We start from the raw sequence: 27,334 nt of genomic DNA on the forward strand, positions 1-27,334 counted from the left end.
GACTTCGGATATTCCGTTTACCACTGTACTTTTTTAAAAAACAAAAACAATATCTCTGGTTGATTTTAGTTCAAGTATTCAATTTTTTGCTGCCTTGGAAACCACAGGGTTGAAAGACAGGACAAAAAGCTTTCAAATAAAGAACACAGAAAATTATAGCTGAGGCTTGAGAAGAAAGATTGTTCCAAACTTTAGCTTGATTGGAAAGTATATATAGGCAGAACCCCTCTAAGTTTTGACTACCGTCTATCAACTTAGAATATTTCACATAAAAAATAATTTTCCTTGATGCAAACTGACTACATTTGAAAAATAAGCAATCAGTAACAGAGAACTGAAATGACTTTTCAAATATGCTACCAAAACCTATGTGTGTGACTATTTCTAAGAAAAACTAGATAAAACATACCTCTTGTCCAGTAAGAAAAAGTAAAAGATCTCCTTCTTCTTCTTCACACATATGAATTTGGATAACTGTACGAATAGCTGCCTCCAGGTAATCTCTCTCTGGTTCTGGAGTATAAAAAATCTCCACAGGATGTGTACGGCCAGGTATAGTGAGCAGAGGACAATTATCAAAATAAATTTGAAATTTACCAGCATCTAGAGTAGCACTCATTACGATAACCTACAATATAAAAGAGAAATACAGCATTATTTAGAAACTGGATACAGTATGTATACCGATTTAAATAAGCAAACATGTAATTTAAAAGTGGAACCTGACATGATTGACTTCAATTTTTTATTATTTAATTACAACATGATACAAACTTTTTTGGAAACACATCTCGTTGGCTTTGAATATTTATCATCAAAAAGTTTATGTTAAAGAGCACATATAGAAAAGGAGATGCTAAAAGATTAGAAGCCCAACCTATTTTGTGAATTATAAAATCACTTATCTATTTCAGCCATACATATAAATATATTTTTTAAAGTTTTACAAACAGTGTGCAAAGTAATCAGTATTTAGACTAGCTCCTACAAAGGCAATGCAATATTCTGTAAATGATATATTCTACTGACCTTTAAATCAGATCTTTGCCTTACAACCTCTTTTAGAACACCCATCAAAATATCGGTAGCCAGGGTTCTTTCATGAGCTTCATCAAGAATTATTACTCCATAACGTTCCAGTAAAGGATCATTCATAGCTTCACGCAGTAACATACCATCAGTCATGTACCTGAACAGAAAACCAATATTTTAATTTAAGATGCCTTTTTTGTCTTCTTATTCTTATACTTCATTCAAAGAATATTCTCAACCTTTCCTAGTTCACCATTTCTGCCAGTGTAGGAACCACTGTTTTATCTGCACAAATAGTCATTTTACTGATTTACTAATGAGGCTCTTGGTATATATGTATCCTTAAAGACATTCATCCTTTAGCATAAATTTGGAGGTAATGAGCACAGTTTCAATACACAAGCTTCAAAATGTCTACTCTCCATGCATGGAGGGGATGGACACATGAACACCAAAAACTCATTCCTTATTGAAGTTCCATCCTGGAATATATATGAGTAAGTAGTTCTTTTCCTAAGTCTTCCTTATCATGTACAAGAAACTCTTTTCAAATGCACACATTTGGCATTTTTAGGGATATATATAGTAGTCAATACTTACTTTAGAATAGTTTTTGCACTACTGCAGTCCTCAAATCGAATTGAGTAACCAACTTCCTGGCCTAACATGACATCCATTTCATCTGCAACTCTCTGGGCCACACTCATTGCAGCAACTCTCCTGGGTTGAGTACATGCAACACCTCTCTTTGGTCCTGGCAGCGAACGCATATAATCAACACACCACTGAGGGATCTATCGAGGAGAAAATATTCACTTTATTATAAATATATTTTAAAATGTATCACAATTGTTTTCACTGCAAAGACAGATAAGTCCCATCTGAAAGAATCTTGAATTAAATATAAACAGAGATGAAATAGAGAGGGCTACAGAAACATGTCTCAGCAAGCAGAACTGCCATCCTATTTCACTTGTATTAGGAAGAAAGGGCAACAGGAAAAGCAGGAGCAATTTAAATGTATATTGAAATGACTTAATAGGATGGCATCAATTTCTACAATAACAGAAGTTTTGAAGTTATTCATTTGGCTCATGTGTTTCATTACATAAGCTAAATATCCATCTGTCAGACATTGCAACTGTGTAAAGCAGCAGTTCCAAAATGGCGTTCCGAAGAATCCTAGGGTTCTGAAAAATCATCATAGAGATTCTGCAAAAAATCTTTAAAATCAAAACAGATTTCTAAATAAAAATACTCAAGGACAACTATTTCATTTACAGTGTCTCTATTTTGTAGAACAACTATTGCTAAGGTATGCAATTGATGGTTTCACATTTCAACATCTTATTTGCCATCTGAACATAAGCAATTCATACCGGGTTTGTTTTTCAAGCTAATTCTACTTTCCTCTTTTGAACTTTTTTGTTTTTTGTACAGTTTTTGAGACAAAATGTGTTTGGGACATTACTCATAAAATATCAAAATATCATTTATTCCCAAACTTGACATTATATTGACAATTGGGAAACATATTTGAATTAGTATGAAATCATTGAGTTTGTATATTTAGATTAAGTAAATCAGGGATAAAGTTTGGGTTACACCGAAAATAAATGCCTTCTTAAGGGTTCAATGAATGGGAAAGTTTAGGAACACAGAATGTCTATATTTGAGACAAGGAGCAATGAAAGTTTGTGCTTCATCTGTCAGGAGCTTGGCTTCTACAATAACATTAATATTTGTTATTAATTCATATTCATAAGAATTACCTTTTATAAACATGCCAAAATATACTCCAACAGGGAGCATTACAGGCTACGGAATGCTACTAAGAGATACAAATTAACTCAAAGTCAAAGTGCAAAGCATCATCCTAGAATCTGCATCTTGTTTGTCCTTCTAAAAACAGCAAAATGCAACAGTTTCATGGAAGGGAAGCTATCTCAAACACTCCAACATACCATACCACTATCCTTCAACTCAAAGCAGTTAAATCCATGTACACAGTGAGAAAGTAGGATATCAATAAAATGATGTTAATGATGCCAAAAAGGATTGAAGAGAATATCTGGTTGGAATTTGTAAACCACATGTTATCCATAAGTAAACTCAGTTCTATTATTATTCTGTAACATCTGGGATTAGTTAACAAGGGATAATAATTGTGAGGAGGGATGACAAGGGCATCTAGTCACAGATAAAGAGTAACACAAAAAGACAGTGACAACTGGAGTCTTGCTGGTATACTATGAGTGGTTGAACTTTACCCAGGGTCATGGAAAGTTGATAGAAAAAGTGGACAAAATCTGCTAGCATCTACTTCTTCGATGCCTGATCTCATTCATAACTTCTGTGTTCATGACCTTTTGATTCCTGCTGACATAGTTATCCCAGAGGAGTAAATTCAACATAATTCTGTCCATAATCTACAATGTTATAGAGCTATAATGTATCTTGAATATATGGAAGCTCAAATGTAGTGAAATGTATATGGAACCATCCTGGCCCTTTTAGGGAGGGAATTCCCTCTACTGGGTGCAGCACTGAGAAGATTTTTCACCTCATTCTCACCAAACAAGCCTGGTAGAATAGAGAAAGGACTTCTGAAGATGAGCTCTAATGGGCTCATAAAGGGAGATATGTTCCTCATATAGCCTGGATCCAGACCTTATAGGGCATAATAATTACCAGCATGTTGAATTGCACCTGCAAATAGAGTTGTACTCAATGGAGCTGCTGTAGCAAGTTGTGTTTTCCCTGTAGTTTAAAAACATGGCTCCATGTTTTTGGGCCAACATATGGCTAAATTAATCTAAGTTCCAAAGGAAAAACCAATTGAAGACTTTATGAAGACTGGAAACCATTTATGGACTTTTTGAGCAATACGAAATCTACAATTAGAAATCTAATTGCAATAATATTTGTTTATAGTTACTAGCAATTAGTAGGGTTATTTAGTTGAATCTGTATTAAAGTAACTTTTTTTTGTATTTACTGTATTTCATCACAGTTAGGATTTGGGGTCAGAGCAATGACATATTTTAGTTAACCAAGGTTTCCCCAAAATATACACACCCTTAAGAGAGTAAAAGATTCAGATAGTAGGGAAGTGTCATGAAATTACAAGAGAAACTTTAAACAAAGTTTGCAACTCTGTGCTTTTGCCATGCATTGTTGTGCAGGAACAATTATCTGAATACTTTACATAAAATTGTAATTTAAGATGGAGTTTGTAACTCATTGTAAATCATTATTATAACATTTAACCTTCAATACCCATGTGTTAACCTACCCTCAAAATAAGCACCATAGCAATGATTATTGTTAAAGATTATACAGTATGAGCCTATACCTGTGGGGCCGTATCCACGATTTCAACTACCCACTTTTGAGAAAACACATCCTTTCTAGAAATTTTCTAGGTCCCCCAGGTCATCCTCTCAAAGTTACTACAGGTCTCACAAGAGGATACCTAAGAATTTGCTAGGCCTTCCTATAAGACTGCATGAAAGTTGTCAATTTCAACAAAATTCCAGTTTCCACAGTAAGCTCAGCAATGTAGCTGCCACAGCTATAGGGTTGCACTGTTTACATTTTTGGGTCCCTGTATGTGTTTTTCCCCTTTTCTTTTTCTAAACGTCTCTCACTTTGTAGATTAGTTTGATAGTGTTTAAAAACAACCAATCAATCAAAAGAAAAATGACAAAGTCTAGCTAAGTTACCATCTGGTAAACTGTTGCTTTTGCCCCTAGTCTTCACATGGCCAAGAAGAGTGGCCTCTGCCTGTTTTGAGATCCCTCCAGACCAGGCATGGGCAAACAGATGTTAGGAATTGTGTGAGTTGAAATCCAAAAACCTGGAGGGCCAAAGTTTGCCCATGCCTGCTCCAGGCCATCTTAATTAATAAAAGAAGTAGCACTGAGACTAAATGTCACTTCTTCTCCTGCATGTTTTTTTTAACATTTCTACATGATGAAGAATGACACTTTAAAAGTATGCACAATGCATACTGTACAATTTGTTTGGCTGTAAAAGTATCGGTTTGTGCATTTTTATGCCTGTATGTTTCAGTTGATTTCTCTCTCCCAACCCCCAGTAATTTGTAGCTAGTGTCTCCTTGCCATGAAGGCTGATTGCTTCCATGACAAGGCCTAGAATTTCCGTAATTCCGAATAGGATGCAGAAGAGTATTAACATCAATATTTGTCTGTAGAATTATCAGCTCATTCAAATATAAGCAGGCAGTCTGAGGAGGCTCCGATGAAATATGTATTTTAAGATACCTAAAATGTTTGTCATTTCTGACCCATAAAAGAACTTAAGAATAGTCACTACATCATACTTTCCCATCTTTGACTTACAGCTCAATTATTTCCCATAAGACCGACTGAGGTGAAAAAATACAAATTAATATACTGACGCACTTCTTTTCCTACATCTGAGTATTTGTTTTCATTATTCAAGAAAGAACATTGGAAGATGTACCTCTGATATAAAGAAAAAAGCTGAAGCACAGTACATAGTTCACTACTGTCAACAATCCTATTGACAAGTGTTAAGATTAATAGTGGTAGTAAAACTAATGACATGACAAGACATATACCAATAGTGAAATAAGAACAAATATTGCAGAATATTTTGTACCAATACCATGTCCACCTCAGTGGAGTAGTTCTGTTTTATCCTTTCTGTGAACTCCCAAAGAACAAGACTGCAACTTGCACATGGAATAAACGTTTGATATTTTCAAAGCCTTTAAAGTAGAATTAGTAATTGCCATGAATGAATTAAATTTGGAATGCAGTTACTGGCATCAAGATTTTTTCACTAGCCAGTAATTTTCAGAAAAAAAAGATTTTCGGAAAGTGCCTGTTCTCGTTTTAGTATCGTTATTAAATGGAATCCACATGCAAATAACCAGAATAGCAGTTATTTGTAGATTAACACAGGCTTGCATTGAACAATTCAAACCTCACTGAACCTTTTATGAAGAGGTAACAGACCCTGAAAAGACAGACAGACTACCAGAGGTGGGGGAGGAAAGTGAAATCTCATTACATCATTTTCTAGTCATTAAGCAACTGAAAGGTTCATTAAACAGATCTTGCTGAAAAGGCTAAGACCTGTGATGTGTCACTGCACAATGAATTTCTTTAAGGACACCAAAATATTGCAACTAAAACACTGAATAATTTCACAGAATCATTCAAAAGTGTTATTAACATTTACTGCATAATCTTTACAAATCAACCATAAAGGCTAAACAAAAACTCACCTGTGTTGTTTTACCAGAACCTGTCTCACCAACAAGTACAAAAGACTGGTGTCTGATGAGGATATCAGTAAATCTTTCCTTATATTCCCAGACAGGGAGTTGAAGCCGTTTCTTTAAGATCTCATAGTAACGAGGTGTGTGTGGTAGGTTTGTAAATGGATTGATACCCTGTGGAAGTACAGTTGGCTTTAAAGCTGGCACGCCAACCCCAGAAATGAGTGCAGAATTGGCTGAAGGACGTAAATCCTTTTCTTTATCTCTTTCCCTCTCACGATCTCTATCTCGATCCCTGTCACGATCTTTGGAGCGGTCATCGCGATCCCGTTCTCGATCCTTTCTAAATAATTTTCAAGATACAGAAAGATAGAATAAATACATTACTCTCAAAGGTACAATTGTAAATTTAAACCACGTGGTCTTTGTTTTAAATATAAACTAATTATATGATTTTCCACAAATCTATGAACAGTAGACTCTCTGCTAACAGGAATCTATGGGGATTGGTAGATGCTGGATAAATTTAGTTTCTGATTTTCTCAGAGTAACTATTAAAAATACATTGAACTAATACTATAGCCCATGCTATACCATAAACTCTGTATTGACTTGCTATTAATATTGAAATAGTTATTAATAGCAAATAAAGGTGAAATAAACTTAAATCTAACACATTTACTATATTATACATGTATTTTAATTTGTATTTAAATTATTATTTCTTTGATTTTTTTTTCCAGATAAATGTTCAGTGTTCTAGTCAGGAATCCCTTTAACAAATCATGAGATTCATGAGGGGGTGAGAAACATGCTTTTGACTCTTGTGTGTATGATTATGGCTTGCCAAGGACGTTTTATGACTGGCCACATCCACCAGGGCAGCCACTTTGTGAAAAATGCCTTTATCAAACACCAAATGATTCTGTCAAACACCAAATGTGCTCACTGCTCCAAAATGATCAGGAACCCTTGAAATATGCACTATTTGCACTACATCTTTAAGGGACAAGTAAGAAACTGTAACATTGTTTTGTTTTATTTGGTTCTCCACCAAAATATACTCATCCAATTGAACCAATAATGCTAATAGGAGGAAAAGGACTGTGATATGAGGAATAAAATATTATCCTGTGTTTATCTTTCCCATAGAAAAATTCTATTTTTAAAAAATAACGGTTTCATTAAGATTCATTTGTAAAATTAATTAATGAAGAAGACGAGTGATAAGTTTCCTTTATCTAAAGAAACAGAATCCTTTAACAAAGGAGAATGTGATTGAAGTACTTCTGGAAAAGATTCTCCTCAATGTTCAATTGAACGAACTAGTTCAAATAATTCTACAGACAGTGAAACTGAAAGAGCACCAATGAAAGAGAACGAAACTTTTCTCGAAGCATGTGAATGAATCCAATTACAGGCAGTCCATGAGTTACAAACATCCAACTTACAAATGACTTGTAGTTAAGACAGGGCTTAGACAAAGGGAGGTAAGAGAAATCTCTCCCTCAAAAGGGATATTCCCTCTTGAAAATGTTATCACGAGGAAAAGATGTCTCCACTGAAGCTTTATCACCAATTCTTGTTTTTACAACAAAACATTTTTTTTCAAAATCCAATTATCACAAGGACAGAAAGTGAGGTGAGCAGGGGCACAGACAGCAAAACAAACACCACAAGTGTGTTAATCCCTACCCATAGGCTGGAATTACACTTTAAAAATGTACTCATTGCAAACAAATTCAACTTAAGAACAAACCTACAGAACCTATCTTGTTTGTAACTTGGGAATGCCTGTATACTGAATGATACTCCATTTAACCAATAACAAAAAGATCTATCAAAGTCTAGATATAAAGTACTATAACAGGCATGGGCAAACCTTTAGGCATGGGGACCACATGGTGGGCCGGACTGAGAGAGAGGTGGCAGGAGGCTAAGGGCAGTTGGCATGGGTACGTGTTTGGTGTGCAGGGAGTGCATTGATGCCTGGAGGGAAGGTCCTCCTCTCACGAGATCAGTGGGGCTCCCTCTCAGAAGCTCAAGGAGGGCCTTCCTCCCCTCCCCTGCCAAGAGGACAGGAAAAATGAGGAGGACTGGGGTAAGTGCCCAGAGGGCCACATTCAGCCTGTGGGCCTTAGTTTGCCCATGTCTGCACTACAAGATGATAAAAAAGAGGCGAATCAGGTCTTCCTAGCCCCAAACCTAGTAGAAGGAGAAGGTCTGAAATGATTCATGCCTATCTATGGTATGATAAAATAAAAGGAGACTCTAATTTTAATAACCACTATATAAAGAGATCACTATTAAAAGTGTGGAATAAGTATAAGAAAATATTTTAGCCCAAGTTCTCATTTTAATTGTTATTAAAATGTGAAATGGGGGAGGAACAGGTGAAAGAAAGTATGGTTAAGTGTTCACCATTTTTTGGTAAATACAAATGGAACAATGGAAAGAGTCTGGACAAAGAATGTGAAATTTATACTAAATAATGACTTGAAAGAAAACAGAATTATCTCTATTGGTATTCTACATCATACAATAAAATTAAATGTCACCCCCAACACACATTACAGCTGTAGAATTACAAAAACAAAACAGCAATCCTTCCACATTCTAATCACTACTGCACAACTTCCTAATGCCACATTAGTCTGAAACTATAGAGTTCAATATAGCCAATCTCTGTGATAAAAGTTATCTCGCAGCCTATTTGTCCTTGTTTTATCCATACTATGCCGTTTGTTAGATGGTAGTGGGTGAATACACCTCTGTGTAATCTATGTCCTTAATCTGTGTAAACCCTCTAGCAACAAGACGCGCTTTGTACCTTACTTGACCATTAGCATCAATCTTTTGCTTAAAAATCCATTTTGTGTCAATAGGATTACTCTCTCTTGGTAAATCTGCAGGTTCATACACATTTAACCTTTTCATGCTTTTCAGCTCTTCATCTATAGCCTCTAACCATTTTTCTTTCTCTTCTTGTGGCAAACTTTCTATTTCCTCAAAACTTTGAGGCTCATAATTAACTAAACATACTCTTACATTTTGTATTGTGAACCTGTCAGGTTTCTTTCTGGTTCTTTCACTTCTTCTGAGTAAGATTTCCTGACTAGTTCCCTCTTCAGGATCTTCATTCACCTCATCATCCTCATCTGAGGGCCTAGGCCTCTTAAATTTTCTAATTATAGGCTTACTTATGAGTTGAGGTGTAGCAGCACTTTCTTGCTTTGTGTTTTGTCTACCTTGCTCATGAGTTTCCTCTTTTGAAATTGGAAAGAAAACTTCCTGATTAGCATGAATCTTATCCCAATTCTGGCTACAGGCAAAGTTAGCAGATCTTGATATAACAATGTTTCCTTCATTATCTAAAAACCGCCAAGCTTTGGCTCCCTGTGCATAGCCAACCATTGTTAATCTCCTGGCTTTATCTTGGCCTTTCCTTCTCAATGATTTGGGTATGAACACCCATGCCTGTGTCCCAAAATTCCTTAAATGCCCTAACGGAGGCTTCTTGCCATATAACATAAAATAAGGAGTGTTCTGAATAGGCTCACACCAGAGTCTATTAATTAAATAACATGCAGTCATTACTGCTTCTCCCCATAGATTTTGGGATAATCCAGAATCTTCTAACAAAGAATCTTTCACTGTTTGAACTTTTCTTACTAGTCTTTCTATCTTTCCATTTTCTGCACTTTGATAAGCACATGTGAGTCTGTGCTTTATCCCCTCTTTCTTCAGAAAATTTTCTAAACTATGTGAGGTAAACTCTCCTCCTCTGTCAGTTTGGAGAGCCTTTACTCCTACTCCAAATTGTCTCTTCACATATGCCACCCAATTCTTAATAATCTCAAAAACTTCACTCTTTTGTTTCAACAAAAAACACCAAGAAAAACAAGAATAGTCATCTAATATACACAGTATATAACAGGCTCCACCCTTACTCGGTTGAAACGGTCCGATTAAATCAGCATGTACTAACTGAAACTTTTCCTCTGAGTTTCTTAAACTTTTCTTACTAATTGGAGCTGACTGTGCTTTAGTTTTCTTACATACATTACAATCTAGAAACTTCGTGCAATTTTTAAATTTTATACCTTCACTAAACTCTGGCATTTTATACAACACTTTGAAACTTGGGTGACCTAATGTTCTATGTAAATCATGAATGCATCCCTGGTGTAATGGAGCATTCTTACTTACTACATTTACATCACTTGTGTTACCTCCTGAAGTCAACACATACAAATCCCCTTGTAATACACCAGTTCCACATAACTTATTCCCTTTCAAAATTCTGACTTTTCCTCCAGAAAAATTAACTTCATAACCTTCTTTATCCAGTTTTCCAACTGATAATAAATTATAATCAATCTCTGGAACTAAAAATACATTCCTTAATGTTTTACCCAAATGCTTAACATAAACTTCCCCTTGCCCCTGTACTTTGTACTGTTTCCCATCTGCAAGGGTAACATTTGAACATTTAGGATTCACAGGATTACAAATCAAACTTTTGTTGTTCACTATATGCTGTGAACATCCAGAGTCCACGTAAAATATGTCTTCATCTGTTGGACTCCCTTGGGACTTCACAATGCTGACATGCGAGGAACTCCTCCTCTGGTTCACCTTCTTCCACCCTTGCTTCTTCTGCTGCTGCTTTGGACAATTCCTCTTTAAATGTTTTGGAGACCCACAATTGAAGCACCTTCTCACCACACAAACTTTCTCTGTCTCCTCCTCGAGTGCAACTCTGGCTGACTGCTTTCCTTGAGAACGCCCTGCTGTGTTTGCAGTCTCCAGGCAACGATCTCTTCGCCTTTCGCAATCAGCAAGAATTCTAGCACAAATATATTGGAGGTTTAATTGTGCTTGTGGGAGTGATTCCAAGGAATTTACTATCCCATCAAACGAATCATCCAAGGATGACAGGACAATGAAACATTTGTTTGGCTCTGTGAGATGAAAGTCTCTCTCCTCCAATTGCAAAAACAAACTCTGCAATATCTGCAAATGGTCTTTCAGACTTTCATTCTTCTCCAATCTCTTTCTGTAAAGTCGCCTTGCCAGTACAGCCACTGTTGCTGCCGAACTGGAAGCATGTACTTCTCTGAGTCTCATCCAAATTGCGTTGGGAGTTGGCAGGCTGCTTATATGAACCAATTGTTCATCGTCAACTCCTAACATCAGAGTAGACCTTGCTCTTTCCAGAGCTCTCAGCTGCTCTGCTGTAGCTGGTTGCTGCACTGGGTTCTCTGTGCATTCCCACAAGGATTCTCTCCTCAAATAACTTTCCATTCTGACTTTCCAAATGGAATAGTTATTGCCATTTAACCTGGCCATAGGGAAAGCAAAATTCATTCCAGTATCCATCTTCTTGTTTTGCCAATAAAACACACAATGCAAAACCAAAATGTCTTCAAAACTGGAACTGGAGAAAAAAAATAATATCCAACTGGGCAATCTGGTCAGACTGGGCAAACTGGGCAAGCTGGGCAGACTGGGCCCATAACCTGTTGCGGATTGTTAGTTCATATGGAAGCTACCCAGCAGCCTTCCCAGCTCCAGATTCCAAGTTAAATTACACAGAGTATAAAGGAAAAAAATCATTCCTCTTGAGTAGTCAACACAAGCAGCTTTATATAAAAAAAAATACAGCAGCATTGAAAAACACATTGTCCATCGCAGGAGAAAGAAAACTTACAACACAATGTATTAATCTGCTTCTTTCCAGCAATCTTTGTGGAGTAGTTCCATCTCTGATCACTCCATCTCACCTACTACTTGCATCAAGAAAACCTTCACCTGATATACATTCACCTTAACTAGATTGCTACATTGTCCATGTGTTCTTCCTCAACACACATATAAGCAAGAGATGATTCTTGTCAAGACTTACAAAATCATATACTGTAACAATAATTTAAAAAAAGAATATCCAGGGTGAGATGGATCCTTAAGAATATCATGAGCTTTCTTAAGGCAGCGGAAATTCTTCCAAAGAGGGGAGAGGGCAACCCATAATTATCTGGACAATAGTGGTAACCATCTGGAGCACCTTCCTATCTGCCACTGTGCAATTAGCAAACAATACGCAGATGCAATAGGTTAAAAAACTCTCTATAGAATAATGATAGAAAGTCACCAGCAGTTTTTGATTCAATTGTTGGTGCCTTAATGTCACAGTATGACTATCCGAGGTCAGGTCCTCCTTAACACTTGCCACACTTTCCATTTCATCTCAATTTATACCCAAAGGCTCTGTAATCTACTAGAATATTTTTGCGCTTATTGATGTTCTAAACCAAATTATTGACCTTGCACCACGAGAACCGCCGTTCCACCTCATCCCAGTAGTTAGACTCATTCCCTTCAGAGATAAGCCCCACCACTGTTGTATCATCTGCAAATTTAACAATCCTATTACTATGGTAAATGGGGATGCAATCATATGTGTAAAGAGTATAAAGTAGAGGACTCAACACACAGCCCTGTGCTATACCAGTGTTGAGAATAAAAGCTGAAGAGATATGATTACCTAATTTAACCCTCTAGGAATATCCATACAAGAAATCTATAATCGAAAATCAGATTGAATATGATAGTCCAAGATTCCTAAGTTTAAACACCAATATATGTGGAGAGATTGTGTTAACTAAAGCCTGTAAAAAGCATTCTCACATAGTTCTCTCATTGTTCCAAACGAGTCACAGCATTGTGGAGAATGATGGCTGTAATGCCTTCTATTGATCTATTAATTCTATATGAAAACTGATGTTTATTAAATGTATATGGAAGGCAAGAAATAATATGCCTACAGACCAGTTTTTCAAGGCACGTTATGAAGATAGGAGTAAGTACCACTGGTCTATAATCCTGAAAATTCTCAATAGCGAACTTCTTTGTTAATGGAACAATGTTGGAAGTCTTCAAACAAGATGGAATAATTGACTGAGATAAAGACCAATTAAAAATCACAGTAATAACACCAGCAAGTCATTAAGCACTTGACCAGAAATGCCAATTTCTATAAGATAATGTACAGATGGCATCTGACATCAGAAAGGATTGCTAAGGTGTATAAAAATGGAAATGTGGACAAAAGGGCCCAGAAATACTAGGAACAATTTTATGTACGATTATAGAAGAAATTAAATTTGAAATGAAATTTAACTCAATCTGTTTGAGATGTTAGATCAGTGGACCTCAACCTGTGGGTCCCCAGATGTTTTGGTCTTCAACTCGCAGAAATCTTAACAGCTGCTAAACTGGCTGGGATTTTTGGGAGTTGTAGGCCAAAACGCCTGGGGACGCACAGGTTGAGAATCACTGTGTTAGATGATCAACTACATAGAAAATGTGAAAGGTTATTGCGACACATGACTATGGCAGCAAGAATTATCTATGCTCAAAGAGGGAAATAATCAATTATTCCGACACAAGATTTGATTATGAAAATAAGTGAACTTGCAGAAATGGGTAAACTTACTATATTAATCAAGGAGAGATCATTGTGTTCCTCCAGAAACATCACAAGTTTTCAGGACTAGAAGAGTATAATTATGTGACGGAAAGATGTATCAATTGCTTTTTTTTTTCATTTGATGGGTGTAGAATATTGAGAAACTATAACCATTAGACAAAGAACATAAAGCAGTTATATTAGATAATGTAGATTGCATGTACTTAATGTTTTCCAATGCTTTGAATGTAGTAGTGTTTTATTCTACAAAAGGTATTTTTAATTTATTTTTGTTAGTTTGTACGTTTATATGTAGATTTTGGATTAGTTTGTTTAAATACAAATTAATTTTAAATTTTAAACCACAGATGCCATGCACCATATAATACAGCATATTTTAAACCTTATTTTTTCAAATAAAAACCTACCGTATTTTCCGGCATATAAGGCAACTTTTTAACCCTGGAAAAACTTACGGAAAGTCGAGGGTGGTTTTATATGCCGGGTATAAAAAATGCCTCAGCTGGCATGTCCAAGGCAAGCTGCCACCCAGGGCTGCTGGGAGTCATAGTCCTGAGGCGCTTTCTTGGGCCTAGGTGAGCTTGGAGGCCTTTGGGGGCTTCTGTCAGTCAATGGGGTGGTCTTGATTCCTTCCTCTCTCCCAGCTGCCTGGAAATAGCAACACTGGAGGATTTGGAGAAGGGCCTTGAAGGTAGAGCGGGAAGAGCAGCGGCAGCAGTGGGGACACCCCAGCGGGCCTGCTGAAGGCCACTAGGCTCACCTAGGCCCAAGGAAGCACATCCGTACTATGCCTCCTCCTCCTCCTCCCCTCTTCTCCTCAGACCACAGCACTAAGGAGGAGGGAGGGCATGGGGAGAAGGAGCGGCAGGCCCATTGGGCCATTTCCAGGCAGCCAGGAGAGGCAGGAAGGAAGGAAGGAAAGCCACCGAATTGGCCAGCAGTAGCCTTCGAAGGCCACCAGGCCCACCTGGGCCCAAGGAAGCCAATCAGGAAAGTAGAGCGGAAAGAGCAGCAGGGACAGCCCAGCAGGCCTGCCACTCCTCTTCCCCATGTCCTCCCTCCTCCTTTCTCCCTCCTCAGACTGCGCCACTAAGGAACTTATCCCCACCGCCACCACAGCTCTCCCAGCTCTACTTTCAAGGCCCTCCAAAGCCTCCCACATTGCTATTTCCAGGCAGCCAGAGAGAGCGGAAGAAAGCAAGGTCACTCCGAAGGCCACCAGGCTCACCTAGGCCCTAGGAAGCTACAACTCCCAGCAGTCCTGGGTGGTGTGTCTTGGACATGACCACTGGGGCATTCTGGGAGTCATAGTTACCAAATAAATGGAATTTTGTTGGAAGAGAGGTGGTCTTATATGGTGAGTAAATCCCTAACTCTATATTTTAACTTGATAAGTTGGGAGGGGGGGTCATCTTATAAAAATACAGTACTTTTTGTTCTCACCCATTTTTTTTAAACAGAAAAGCTTAGAATTGGTGGTAATGGCAGAATTATAATCCACCTTAGTTGGCACAATCAGTTCAGTCTATGTATAACCCATCCTATGTATAGCATTGTGAGAGCACTATTCAGGGAGATTCTTTATATTAAGAACAGGCTCCAAATCTGTACATCTGCTAGCCAGAACAGTATAAAACAACAGGAACAGGAAAGGTTCTCTCCCATTTCAGCTGCAACTCTATGGAAATTCTCAGAAATGTTTTTGACAGCCCTGAAGTTTGGATGGTTAGAACAGTTTGCTACTCTAGCACAAACACTGGATTTAGGCATAAGAGTGTAATATTTATTCATTTGGATTAATATATTAAAAGTCTTCTAATCAATTTGAAAGCTAATTTGATTTAGCAAGCAGCACATTTTTTGGTTTCTTTTATGGTTATCAATATATAATTTTAAATATAAGAATTTTGAAAGCCTGGTGATAACAACAGATGTTGGACAGAAATTCCTAGCAGCCCTAGCCAGCCAAAGAAATGTTAAGAAATGCTAGCAATCTGCAGTCTAACAACAGCTAGAGCATGCTCTGAGTCCTATCCCTGGTGTAAATGAATCATCTTTTAAAAAATAATGAAAATATGACATTTAAAAAACAAGAAAATTTGCCCTTTGCATTTGAATTATTTTTTGAATAAATTCTGGCAGATTTGATCAATTAATTAACTGGACAAGACTTAATTGATCACTATCTGACTTTTAATAAAAGCAACTCCTTCTGGTTACTGCCTTTCTAGTATTGATCATTTGAAGTAAAGATATTTGTTATACAATATTACACAGATCAGGATCTACTGTAGTTCTCTGGATGATCTGCAACATGTACTTTCATGTTCAGCAACAGAATGAAAAAGTATTTTCCCCATGCCCTGCATAAAGAAATTTTGGAATTGACTGTTATGGGAAAGGAATATAATCTTAGTACGAGTTCTAAAAACAAAGCATCAGACTAAGAATATGTCCAAAGCACCCAACTCTTCTCGACTGTGCTTGGGATACAAGTGAAAAGACAAACTATGCCCGATGATGCTGAATTCTGCCCACACCCACACTAGTGAATTATATACAAATGACTAGAACAACTACTATGCAAACACCATAGGTAATCTCGGTGTTGCTGTCCTACTAAAAGATAAGACTAAAAGCCCTCCTTTTTACCACCTTGATGTTTTTGGTAAAAGGTAGGTAAAGGTTTTCCCCTGACATTAAGTCCAGTCATGCCTGACTCTGGGGTGTGGTGCTCATCTCCATTTCTAAGTCGAAGAGCCAGCGTTGTCCGTAGACACCTCCAGGATCATGTGGCCAGCATGACTGCATGGAGCAGTACCTACTGATCTACTCACATTTGCATGTATTTGAACTGCTAGGTTGGCAGAAGCTGGGGCTGACAATGGAAGCTTACGCCGCTCCTCGGATTCGAACTGCGACCTTTTGGTCAAAAAGTTTAGCAGCTCAGTCGTTTAACCCACTGTGCCACCGGGGGCTCCCTTGATATTTTACTATTTTAAATTAACCATAGCTCCTTGTAGGCTGAGGGAATTTTAGATTGTTTAAAATATGATTTAAGAATTTAATATATGAAATCATGGTTTAACTTGCGTTTTCTCATTAACCATACCTTGAAGAGTCTCTGTTCTCCAATTTAGTTTGGACACAGAAAACCATGGTTGAAATCAGATTTCAAGCTCCTTTTCACAGATCCATATGCACTAATGAGGAGTCTTGAAGCACATAGGTCACAGCTGCTTGCTCTTATAGTAGGAAACCATGGCATATGAACCAAAAGAATATCTGAGCAGCCTTGATGAGAAAACAAAACAGATGCTGGCACACAAGTCAACATCTGAAAAGTTGCCAGTCCACTCAAAACACATCTGTTAAGCAAGGCAGTCAAAAATATATTATTTCTGTAAACAGCTTTTAAAAATTGTGATCGTGATAATGGACATTTTACTGTACTGATATTGTCAGGTCCTCTATCAATTTAAGAATATGCTTACTTAAGAGACAATCATTTTTACTCCGTCATGAGACAATCTGAATGCTATGGCTTGAGTTTGAGTCCCATTTTAGCAAATGCAGAAATATGGAAGGATTACTCCCTCGAAGGAACTGATTTACAGGTAAGCAAAATGTATTATTTTCACATCTCAAGAGCAACACAGCAGTGACATATCAGAATTGTATCATCTTATACAATGTTGTATCATCTTCAAACTTTATAGCCAGTGTCACAATTTGTATCATTCAGTATCCTATTACACCCTGATCTTCTCTATTAACTGGCATTAATTTTGTACTCCCATCAGTGCAAGTAAACCAAAACCATGAACGCTCATGTTCAAAGGTACTGCTTGATTCTTCCTCCCCCACTTTTCTTTTTTTATCCTTCTATACTGTCATTCTTATTAAATGTTTAGAGACTTTTCCTACAAACAGTTGCTGGCCAGTGAAAACAGTAAATTGGAGGGCCATTACTGTGTGGTGTGCATTCTTTTTGCTACCCATTCCTTCCAAACCCATCATATTTCTCCCCACCACTCTCTCTCACACACACACATACAAGCAGAAGGAATAAGTGATTTCAGAAGGGTGGTTGAAGTGTCTCCACTGTTGTAGATCAAGACAATTCTCCAGTCCTTTCTTAATTAAACTACAAATGACTCTTGCACTACTTTACAAGATCAGTGTTTGAAAAACTGATCCCTCAAACGATGGACAAGGAAGTCCAGTGCAGAAAATGAAGACCTGTCCTTACAAAGAAATGACTGCTTACCACCTCACAAGCGGTGCAGAATTTGGTGTCACTGTCAACTTCACTCAGCAGAAGGAAGGTAATCAGAACCTTACTCAGAAGCATCGCACACAAAACTTTCAGAAAAATTCAGTAATTTTGCTTTTATTTTACAACATAATCAACATTTCATAAGAAACCAATGTTCCTATGAGGTCTCCCTCTCCAAATTTACCCACATAATCCTAAAATCTTGACTCATCACTACCCACATTAGGCTGAGAAGGTGGAACACTTAAAGGGTTTTGTCACATTGGTGGGCAGATTTGCGAAAGCAATAAATCGCCTTATCAAACGTCAGCTTCCTTAGGTTTAAAATTTTCTCTGAGAAAATTCATTTTATTACATGTGCAGTAACATGGGTTGTTGTATTAATATATATAGTGCACCATGAAGCCACTGCTGTTGTTCATACCTCTGTTAATGGATTGGAATTTGTGAATGTAATTAATTTCATGATTTTATTTCTCCTTCTGGTCTGTATGTCCAGGAAAGCTGAAATGACCTACAACCAATTTTTCAGTATGGCAATCTCTATTTGCTTCCTACTTACAGAATACATAATCTGGATGGTAATACAGCAACAAGATCCTGACACAAACAGGTGCCAACTCTCTTCCCAAACTACTCTGGCAGCAATATCTCTGGATACATTTACTTGTTCTTCCTTCATGCCATTCTAAGTCAGCAATCCTCTACATTCTACATTGGACAAGCAAGGCAGTCTCTACACAATAAGATAAATGGACATCAACTGTTTCATCCCATTTCAGTCCCACAGCTGTGTCAATATGTTTTATAACATGAGGCTTTAATATACTGCATCTGAAGTGGGTTTATATCCTGAAAGTTCGTGCTAAATTAAAAATAAGTTACATCTTAAAGGTGCTGCTACATTCCTTTCCCCTTTAACTTCCATCTTTTTGAATTGAAAGACTTAAGGTCTCACTTTTAAAAAAAAAATTTCTCACACCTGACCACAAACTCAAGTAAAATAAAATTACTTTTTTCTAAGCTCCTATATTTAAAGGGATCCTTTTCAAAATATAGTCGGTTTCACTTTTGCAGATTTGATTTAACTTATTCTCATTAGGAATCTCTAGGTCCTCCAGCATCATTCCATAGTCGTCTTCCACCACATTTCTCTAGGCAACTCCAGACAGGATCCGTTATGAATATATCAACACAATGCATATCAAAACAAGTTCGGGACCCGCCTATGGTTGTGACCGCATCTTCCGCTACGAACCAACATATCTAAGATTGTTCAGGGAGGTTCTTCTCTCTCTCTGACATCCATCTCAGGCACGGTTGGTGAGTATGAGAGAGCCTTTTTGGCGGTGGCCCACCTGGCTCTGGAATTCCCTCCCCAGGGAGATGAGGCTAGCACCCAACCTGTCTATCTTCTGTAAAGCCAGGTTGAGAACCACTGGCTTAAATCATAATGCTCTATTCTCTTACTGTCCTATTTTCACTGGTGTCACGTGATTGATGTACTTTATCCATCAGCCTGATCCTCACAATATTCCTTGCACCAGTCCTCCCACACGTACCCAGAAACTGCTTGTTATCGTAGAACTCATTGGTTGTTGGTTGATGTTTTACTTTATATTTTGTTATAATGTTGTTGTTTTATTCTGTTTTATGTTGCCATTATATATTTTAATGTGCTATTTTATTATGCTGTTCAGCTTGTCCCCATGTAAACCACCCCAAATTTCTTTGGGGAGACGGAGGAGGGTTATAAAAATAGTAATTATTATAAGTGGGGCTTAACTTGAAAAGGTAGTAGGTTTGCAGAGACAAAAAAGCAGACCAAATGGATAATCCAAATTCAGAGGCAGTGTGGTAGCAAGAGGGACAAAAATAGAGAATCAGCTTGTGCTGTGCATAAGAGGTATACAGAGGACTCTGATTGGGCCTTTTGGAAAACAGAATGTTGAACAGATGGATGCTTAATTTGATCTAGCAGGGCTACACACAGCTCCTATAATCTTTCTGCCTGGCCTCTGCCATTCTTCCATGCACTTTATCCCCCACCCCTGCCCTGTTCCCTGTGCGTATGGAAATGCCCACTCAGATGGCTATAAGCAATGATAATATGGGCTAGTGAACTGAACCACTTCAGATATTAGTATTTGCTTAAACAGTTGTGGGAGCAAACAGAAACTGCTGTATATAACATCAGATCATAAGTGTCTGGGGTTTGGTGCTGTGCCTCCAACACTGAAGATGGAGCCCTTTGCAAGATCAAACTATTGGTTACCAGTGAGCAATACAGCCCCCTAAAAACATTTTAGGGCATCTCCCTCATTTTAAACACAAATATACACACACATACATATTCTAACCTGACCAGGCCCTGAGATCTTCAGGAAATGCATGTCCTTCTCTCATCCCACCTCCTTCTCAAGCTCAGTTGGTGTGAACAAGAGAGGGGACCTTCTCGGTGGCTGACCCTCAACTCTGGAACTCCCTTCTTCCCAGGGAAGCCAGAATGCTCCCCTCCCTGCTGTCCATCCGGTGGATGGCTAAAATCTTTTTATTCAGACAGGCTTTTAAAGATGAAGGTTTTTAATATCAATTCAGGGGGTGCTGTGGTTTTTAACTCTGAATTTGTTTTAATGGCTTTAATCTGAGAATTTTAAAATACGGTTTATACTTATTCCTGCTTTAATGTTTGCAAATTTGAATATTTTAAATAGTTATGCAGAAGCTTTTATGTTAAGCCACTTTGAGTTCCCTTCAGGGAGATAAAGAAGAATATAAATAAATATAATAAAAATACATGCATACACACACACTTCAAACAAAATAGAGGTAGTGATTTGTGGCTAAAGAGTACAGGGCCTATACTACAGAAAAGAAGGATTAAGTGCAGACATACAAGCTGAGTGCCCCTTAGCCGAAATGTTTAGGACCACAGGTTTTGGTTTTTTCGGGTTTTGCAATACCTGCATTTGCTTGTACATACTCAAATTATAACATAGATCATAGAATCATAGAATGATATGACTTGGAAAAGACTACAGTATTCCAGGTGAGGTCTAACCAAAGCAGAATACAAAGACTCCTTGACTTCTCTCACTCAACCATATGAGGTTGACACTTTGGCATTTTAGTTGTGAACTGATGGCAGCTAGTTTTAACTACTGTGTTTTTAAATTGTGTTATTGTATGTTATGTGTCAATAGCGGTTGTTTTATAACTTTTGTGATATTGTTTTATACTCATGTACTGTTTGTTATATTGTACCTGGAGTGTTTTGTAAGTCACCCTCAGTCCCTTTTGGGAGATGGTGGCAGGATATAAATGAAGGTTCTTCTTATTATTCTTATCATAATCTAGACACTATACCCCTTTTGATGCAGCCCAAAATCCCATTGGCTTTTTTTAGCTGCTGCATCAAACTGTTGGCTCATGTTCAACTTGTCCACTAAGACTCCAAGATCTTTCTCAAATGGACTCTTGTCAAGCCAGGCATCACCCATGCTGTATCTTTGCATTTCATTTTTTTTCTGCCCAAGTGTAATATCTTACATTTCTCCTTGTTGAAATTCATTTTCTTAATTTTGCTCCAACTCTCTAATCTATTAAGGTCATTTTGAAGTCGGACCCTGATTTGAACATGAGAATGTGCCACTGCTGAACAATATAACAGACAGAACTTTCATCAAATAACACATTTCCTCAAGCTACAACTTGTTTCAATGGGAATCTTTTGTACAGAATTGAACACAAATTCTGTGTCCAGAATACAGCTGGGAGAAAAGTCTAAACATTAAATCATATATATCTTGTTCTAGACACGGGGTCTGGGAGGAACTGTATACACCATATTTTTTTCATAATTTTGGACTCTGAACTATCAGAAAGATATACCTGGAATACTGTGTCCAATTCTGGGCACCACAACTTAAGGGAGATGTCAAGCTGGAATGTGTCCAGAGGAGAGAGACTAAAATGATCAAGGGTCAGGAGAACAAGCCCTATGAGGAGCAACTTAAAGAGCTAGGTATGTTTAGCCCGAAGAGAAGGCTGTGAGGAGACATGTATAAATATGTGAAGGGAAGTCGTAAGGAAGAGGGAGCAAGGAATGAAAGTAGACTATCATTGATTTTACCTTGTGGCGATGCTGATAACAGATAATTCTAAATTATGGAGATTTATATTTTATATGTATTTTAATCTACGCAATTTTGTCTTATATTATGTGTTTTATATTATATGTTTTGATATTTTGTGAATGTTAAAAATAAAGGTGATGGTGATGATTATTATTATTTTTTGCTGCCCTAGAGAATAGGACGCAGAACAATGGCTTCAAATTACAGGAAAGGAGATTCCACCTGAACATTAGGAAGAACTTCCTGACTGTGAGCGCTGTTCAGCAGTGGAACTCTCTGCCTCTGAATGTGGTGGAGGCTCCTTCTTAGGAGACCTTTAAGCAGAGGCTGGATGGCCATCTGTTGGGGTGCTTTGAATGTGATTTTCCTGCTTCTTGGCAGGGGGTTGGACTGGATAGCCCATGAGGTCTCTTCCAGCTCTATGATTGTCAGATTTTATGTAACATTGATAAATGGTTTTAAAGGGTCTGCAGAAGGTTTTGCTTGCAGGAATCAGCTTTCTGAGACTCTCAGAAAGGTGTCATGGCTTGCTAAGGGGATAGAGAAGTGTGTGCCAACTCAAAGTTTCATGTAATAGTATATGGCACATTTGTCATTGGATATATGAAGCACAGACAGCATGTGTATCTGGTTCAAATGAAGCTGATTTTTCCCATGTATGAAACACAGGCCCCATCTCCAATGCTATATAATGCAGTTTGAAACTTTATTATACGGTCAATGTAAAATCATATAATGAAGTTCAATGCAGATAAACTGCATTGCAGGCCTGTGCAGATGGCCCCCAATACTTTCTATCTGATTCCTTAGCTTTCCACTTACAAATGGTCAACATGAAGCAGGAGTGAAAGATCCAGCCTATTTGTGGGACCGCATTTCCCCTATGAACCAACTCGGGCCTGAAAGTCCTGGGGGGGGGGGGGTGGCTTCTCTACACTTGATCTTAGCCAAAAGGCCGAGAAGCGATGGTCCCAACACCCTCACAAGCATGGCTGATGGGAATGAGAAAGGACCTTCTTGGTGGTGGCCCCCCAGGTTTGGAATGCTCACCCGAAAGTAATCAGACAACTAACTTTAGGAAAGAGCGAAAAACTTGAATGCGGAAGCTGGCTTTTGAAAATGGTTGGTTGCTTTTCATTCTGATGGTGGTTTTTTAGCTTTTTAGCCTATTGACTCCATGTTTTGAAACCAAGTACCATTTTTAATCTGTTATTTATTTATTGTGATACTTTAAAAAAATTCTTTTATGATTATTGGTTATATATAAGGTCTTGCAAAGATACAGAATGGGGGACGCCTGGCTTGAGAGCAGTATGGGTGAAAAAGCTATTGGAGTTCTCGTGGACAACAAGTTAAACATGAGCCAACAATGTGACGTGGCGGCAAAAAAAGCCAATGGGATTTTGACCTGCATCAATAGGAGCGTAGTGTCTAGATCTAGGGAAGGAATGCTACCCCTCTATTCCGCCTTGGTTTGACCACACTTGGAATATTGTGTCCAATTCTGGGCACCACAATTGAAGAGCGATATTGACAAGCGGGAATGTGTCCAGAGGAGGGCAACTAAAATGATCAAGGGTCTGGAGAGCAAGCCCTATGAGGAGCAACTTAAGGAGCTCAGCATGTTTAGCCAGAAGAAGAGAAGGCTGAGCGGAGATATGATACCCATGTATAAATATGTGACAGGAAGTCACAGGGAGGAGGGAGCAAACTTGTTTTCTGCTTTCCTGGAGACTAGGACGCAGAACAATGGCTTCAAACTACAAGAAAGGAGATTCCTTCTGAACATGAGGAAGAACTTCCTGACTGTGAGAGCTGTTCAGCAGAGGAACTCTCTGCCCCGGAGTGTGGTGGAGGCTCCTTCTTTGGAAGCTTTTAAACAGAGGCTAGATGGCCATCTGTCAGGGGTGCTTTGAATGCAATATTCCTGCTTTTTGGCAGGGGGTTGGACTGGATAGCCCATGAGGTCTCTTCCAGCTCTTTGATTGTCAGATTTTATGTAAAATTGATAAATGGTTTTAAAGGTGTCATGGCTTGCTAAGGGGATAGAGAAGTGTATGCCAACTCAAAGTTTCATGTAATAGTATATGGCGCATTTTGGCGCTTTTTGGCAGGGGGTTGGACTGGATGGCCCATGAGGTCTCTTCAAACTCTATGCTTGTTGTCTTTTTGGTTTCTACTTATGTATGTATTGTGACTTGATTCTGTTGTGAGCTGCCGCAAGTCCTTGAGGACGGGGGGGGGGGGTATAAATAAAGGTTATTATTATTATTATAAAGGTAGTCGCTTTTTCAGCAGCCCATTTGACGACACTTGATCCTTAGGCCCCATTTGACCATTCAATGCAGTTTCAACAACCCTGGTATGGAAGAAAATGGGTTTCGTTGACCAAATGATTACAAAGTTTGAGACCTGGGTAGTGATTAAGGGCTTCCTTTCGCGTGGTTTTGTGGGAGTTTCGTTGTCTGGCCGCCGCAGTTCAGTGTAGATCAGGCCTCAGCCTGGCTACAACAAAGAGGCCGCGAAGCCTGGCTCCAGGCCTCTCAATGCCTCGTTCTCTAAAAGGGAGGCTAAAAATAACGCGTAAGGGAGGGCCAATGGCGCTGAGCGTTCTCCAAAACCAGATGAGCAACATTCGCCTCCCACCACCCTCTCCCCTCAGTGGATTCACAAAACAACGAAGGCCAAAGAGAGAGGAGGAGGAGGGAGGGAGAGAAGCGGCGCCTCCCCTCCCGTTCTCTTCCCTCGCCCCGGCTCGGGTCTTACCCGTCGGAGGCGAGCCGCTTCTTGTTGGAGCCGTAGTCGTCCCCGAGGTCGAGGCGGTGCCGCTTGGACATGGCGGGAGCTGAGAGCCGAGGAGGCCGCCGCCGAGCCAGAGAGCGAGGAGCTAAAATGGCGGCAGGAAGGAAGCAAGCAAGCCAGCGCCGGCCGCGAGGCGAGCCTTTCCCAGCGTAGAAAGGGAATGCGGTGCAGCGCGTAAGACGTCCGGCCGGAAATTCTGTTCCCTAGCATTTCCGTTCCGCTCTGCAGAATAGTTCCTCCTCCGGTTTATTTTATTTTTTTATATCCCGCTTTGTCTCTCCATACGGAGACTCAAAGCGGCTCACAATCAAAAACATTACAACTTAAAATATGCAAGAATAAGACATTATGTCTTATTGTAAATTGTCAGTGGTAATTATATTTAATATATCAGCATTACTATATCACAATATTTTTTATATATTGTTAGATTGTATTATGGAGCTGTCTTCATAGACTTGTCAGCGGCCTATGATACTGTGAACCACCGCCTCCTCCTGAGAAAAATGTATAACCACCTCACCTGCCTCATAGGAAACCTGCTACAAAACAGGAGCTTTTTGGTTGAGTTCCAGGGCCAGAGAAGCAGATGGCGGAAACAGAAGAACGGCTGCCTCAGGGGAGCGTGCTTGCTCCATCCATGTTCAACATCTACACCAATGACCAGCCACTGCCAGAAGGGACAGAGAGTTTAATCTATGCTGATGATCGTGCCATTACTGCTCAAGCAGGGAGCTTCGAGATGGTTGAACAGAAGCTCTCCGAAGCTCTAGGTGCTCTTACTGCCTATTACAGGGAAAACCAACTGATCCCTAATCCATCTAAAACACAGACATGCGCCTTTCACCTTAAGAACGGACAAGCATCCCGAGCTCTGAGGATCACCTTGGAAGGAATCCCACTGGAGCATTGCAACACACCCAAATACCTGGGAGTCACTTTGGACCGTGCTCTGACCTACAAGAAGCACTGCCTGAACATCAAACAAAAGGTGGGCGCTAGAAACAACATCATATGAAAGCTGACTGGCACAACCTGGGGATCACAACCAGACACAGTGAAGACATCTGCCCTTGCGCTATGCTACTCTGTTGCTGAGTATGCATGCCCAGTGTGGAACACATCTCACCACACTAAAACAGTAGATGTGGCTCTTAATGAAACATGCCGCATTATCACGGGGTGTCTGCGCCCCACACCACTGGAGAAATTACACTGCTTAGCCGGTATTGCACCACCTGACATCCGCCGGGAAGTAGCAGCCAATAGTGAAAGGACCAAGGCAGAGACATCTCCTGCTCATCCCCTGTTTGGGTATCAGCCAGCACGTCAACGACTTAAATCAAGACATAGTTTTCTTAGATCTACAGAGACACTCGCTGGAACACCCCAGCAAGCGAGAGTCCAAAAGTGGCAGGCCCAAACCCAGCACCTCAATTCATGGGTGATACCAGATGAGAGACTCCCCCCTGGGCACTCAGAAGACTGGGCGACTTGGAAGGCGCTGAACAGACTGCGCTCTGGCACCACGAGATGCAGAGCCAACCTTGAGAAATGGGGCTACAAAGTGGAATCAATCAATCAATCAATGATTTATTACGGTCTTTGACCAGCACAGTACAGAATGGGGCATCGGTGCCCAAGGGAGGGAATCGCAGTTCCCAAGTAGATCAAGTATAAAAGCAGATTAAAAGCAGATTAAAAACATGTTATAAAAGAGACAAATTAAAAAGATAAAACAGACTAAACTTACAGTTTAAAGTGCATGTATGAATCTAAAATAGGGGGCGGCTAATAGCAAATATGGGAAGCTATAAAAGGGATGAGAGGGGAGCATTTACAGCATTTCAGTTATTACAAACCATTCTATCTATATTCCCGGCAGGAAGTTGCCTGGTGGAGTCGGTCATCAGCCATCTAATGTTAATTGCTGCTGCACAGAACTTGGCAACACTCTAGGTTGTTGCAGAGCAAGAGTCCGAGAGCAGCAGGGAGGTGTAATATCTTTCAGTGCGCCCTGGATGTTTTAAAAGCCATGGAGTGATGAAATTAGCTCTAATGTCTCTATAGAACACACATTGGAGGAGCACATGTTCAGTTGTTTCGATGTAGCCAGACTCACACGGGCATAGTCTCTCCTGAGCAGGGGTCTTCCGGTACCTCCCCTCCAGTACTGCCGATGGAAGGGCGTGGCATCTTGCCAAAGTGAAAGCTCTTCGGTGTTTAGGCACCTCCAGGTTAGCTAAGTAAGGCATGGGAGCGATGAGATATCTGCTATCTTCGCTAATGGTGAATGCTGGAGAGCAGGCTAAGTCTGATTG

The 27,334-nt window shown here is 39.2% G+C and overlaps 1 protein-coding gene across 1 annotated transcript in view; it reads right to left on the reverse strand.

The window, feature by feature from the left end:
- DHX15 (DEAH-box helicase 15) overlaps positions 1-25,158 on the reverse strand; it is a 52,040-nt gene extending 26,882 nt beyond the window's left edge. The window contains exons 1-5 of the mRNA XM_060777876.2: positions 24,978-25,158; positions 6,311-6,647; positions 1,633-1,826; positions 1,030-1,189; positions 410-628 (exon numbers count right to left, since the gene is read on the reverse strand). Of these exons, the coding sequence (XP_060633859.1) occupies positions 410-628; positions 1,030-1,189; positions 1,633-1,826; positions 6,311-6,647; positions 24,978-25,048 (981 nt within the window). The 5' untranslated portion in view covers positions 25,049-25,158. The remainder of the gene's footprint in view (positions 1-409; positions 629-1,029; positions 1,190-1,632; positions 1,827-6,310; positions 6,648-24,977) is intronic.
- Between the last annotated feature and the right edge of the window lie 2,176 nt (positions 25,159-27,334).

The sequence above is a fragment of the Anolis sagrei genome, chromosome 5, assembly GCF_037176765.1.
Source record: "Anolis sagrei isolate rAnoSag1 chromosome 5, rAnoSag1.mat, whole genome shotgun sequence".
Classification (NCBI taxonomy): domain Eukaryota; kingdom Metazoa; phylum Chordata; class Lepidosauria; order Squamata; family Dactyloidae; genus Anolis; species Anolis sagrei.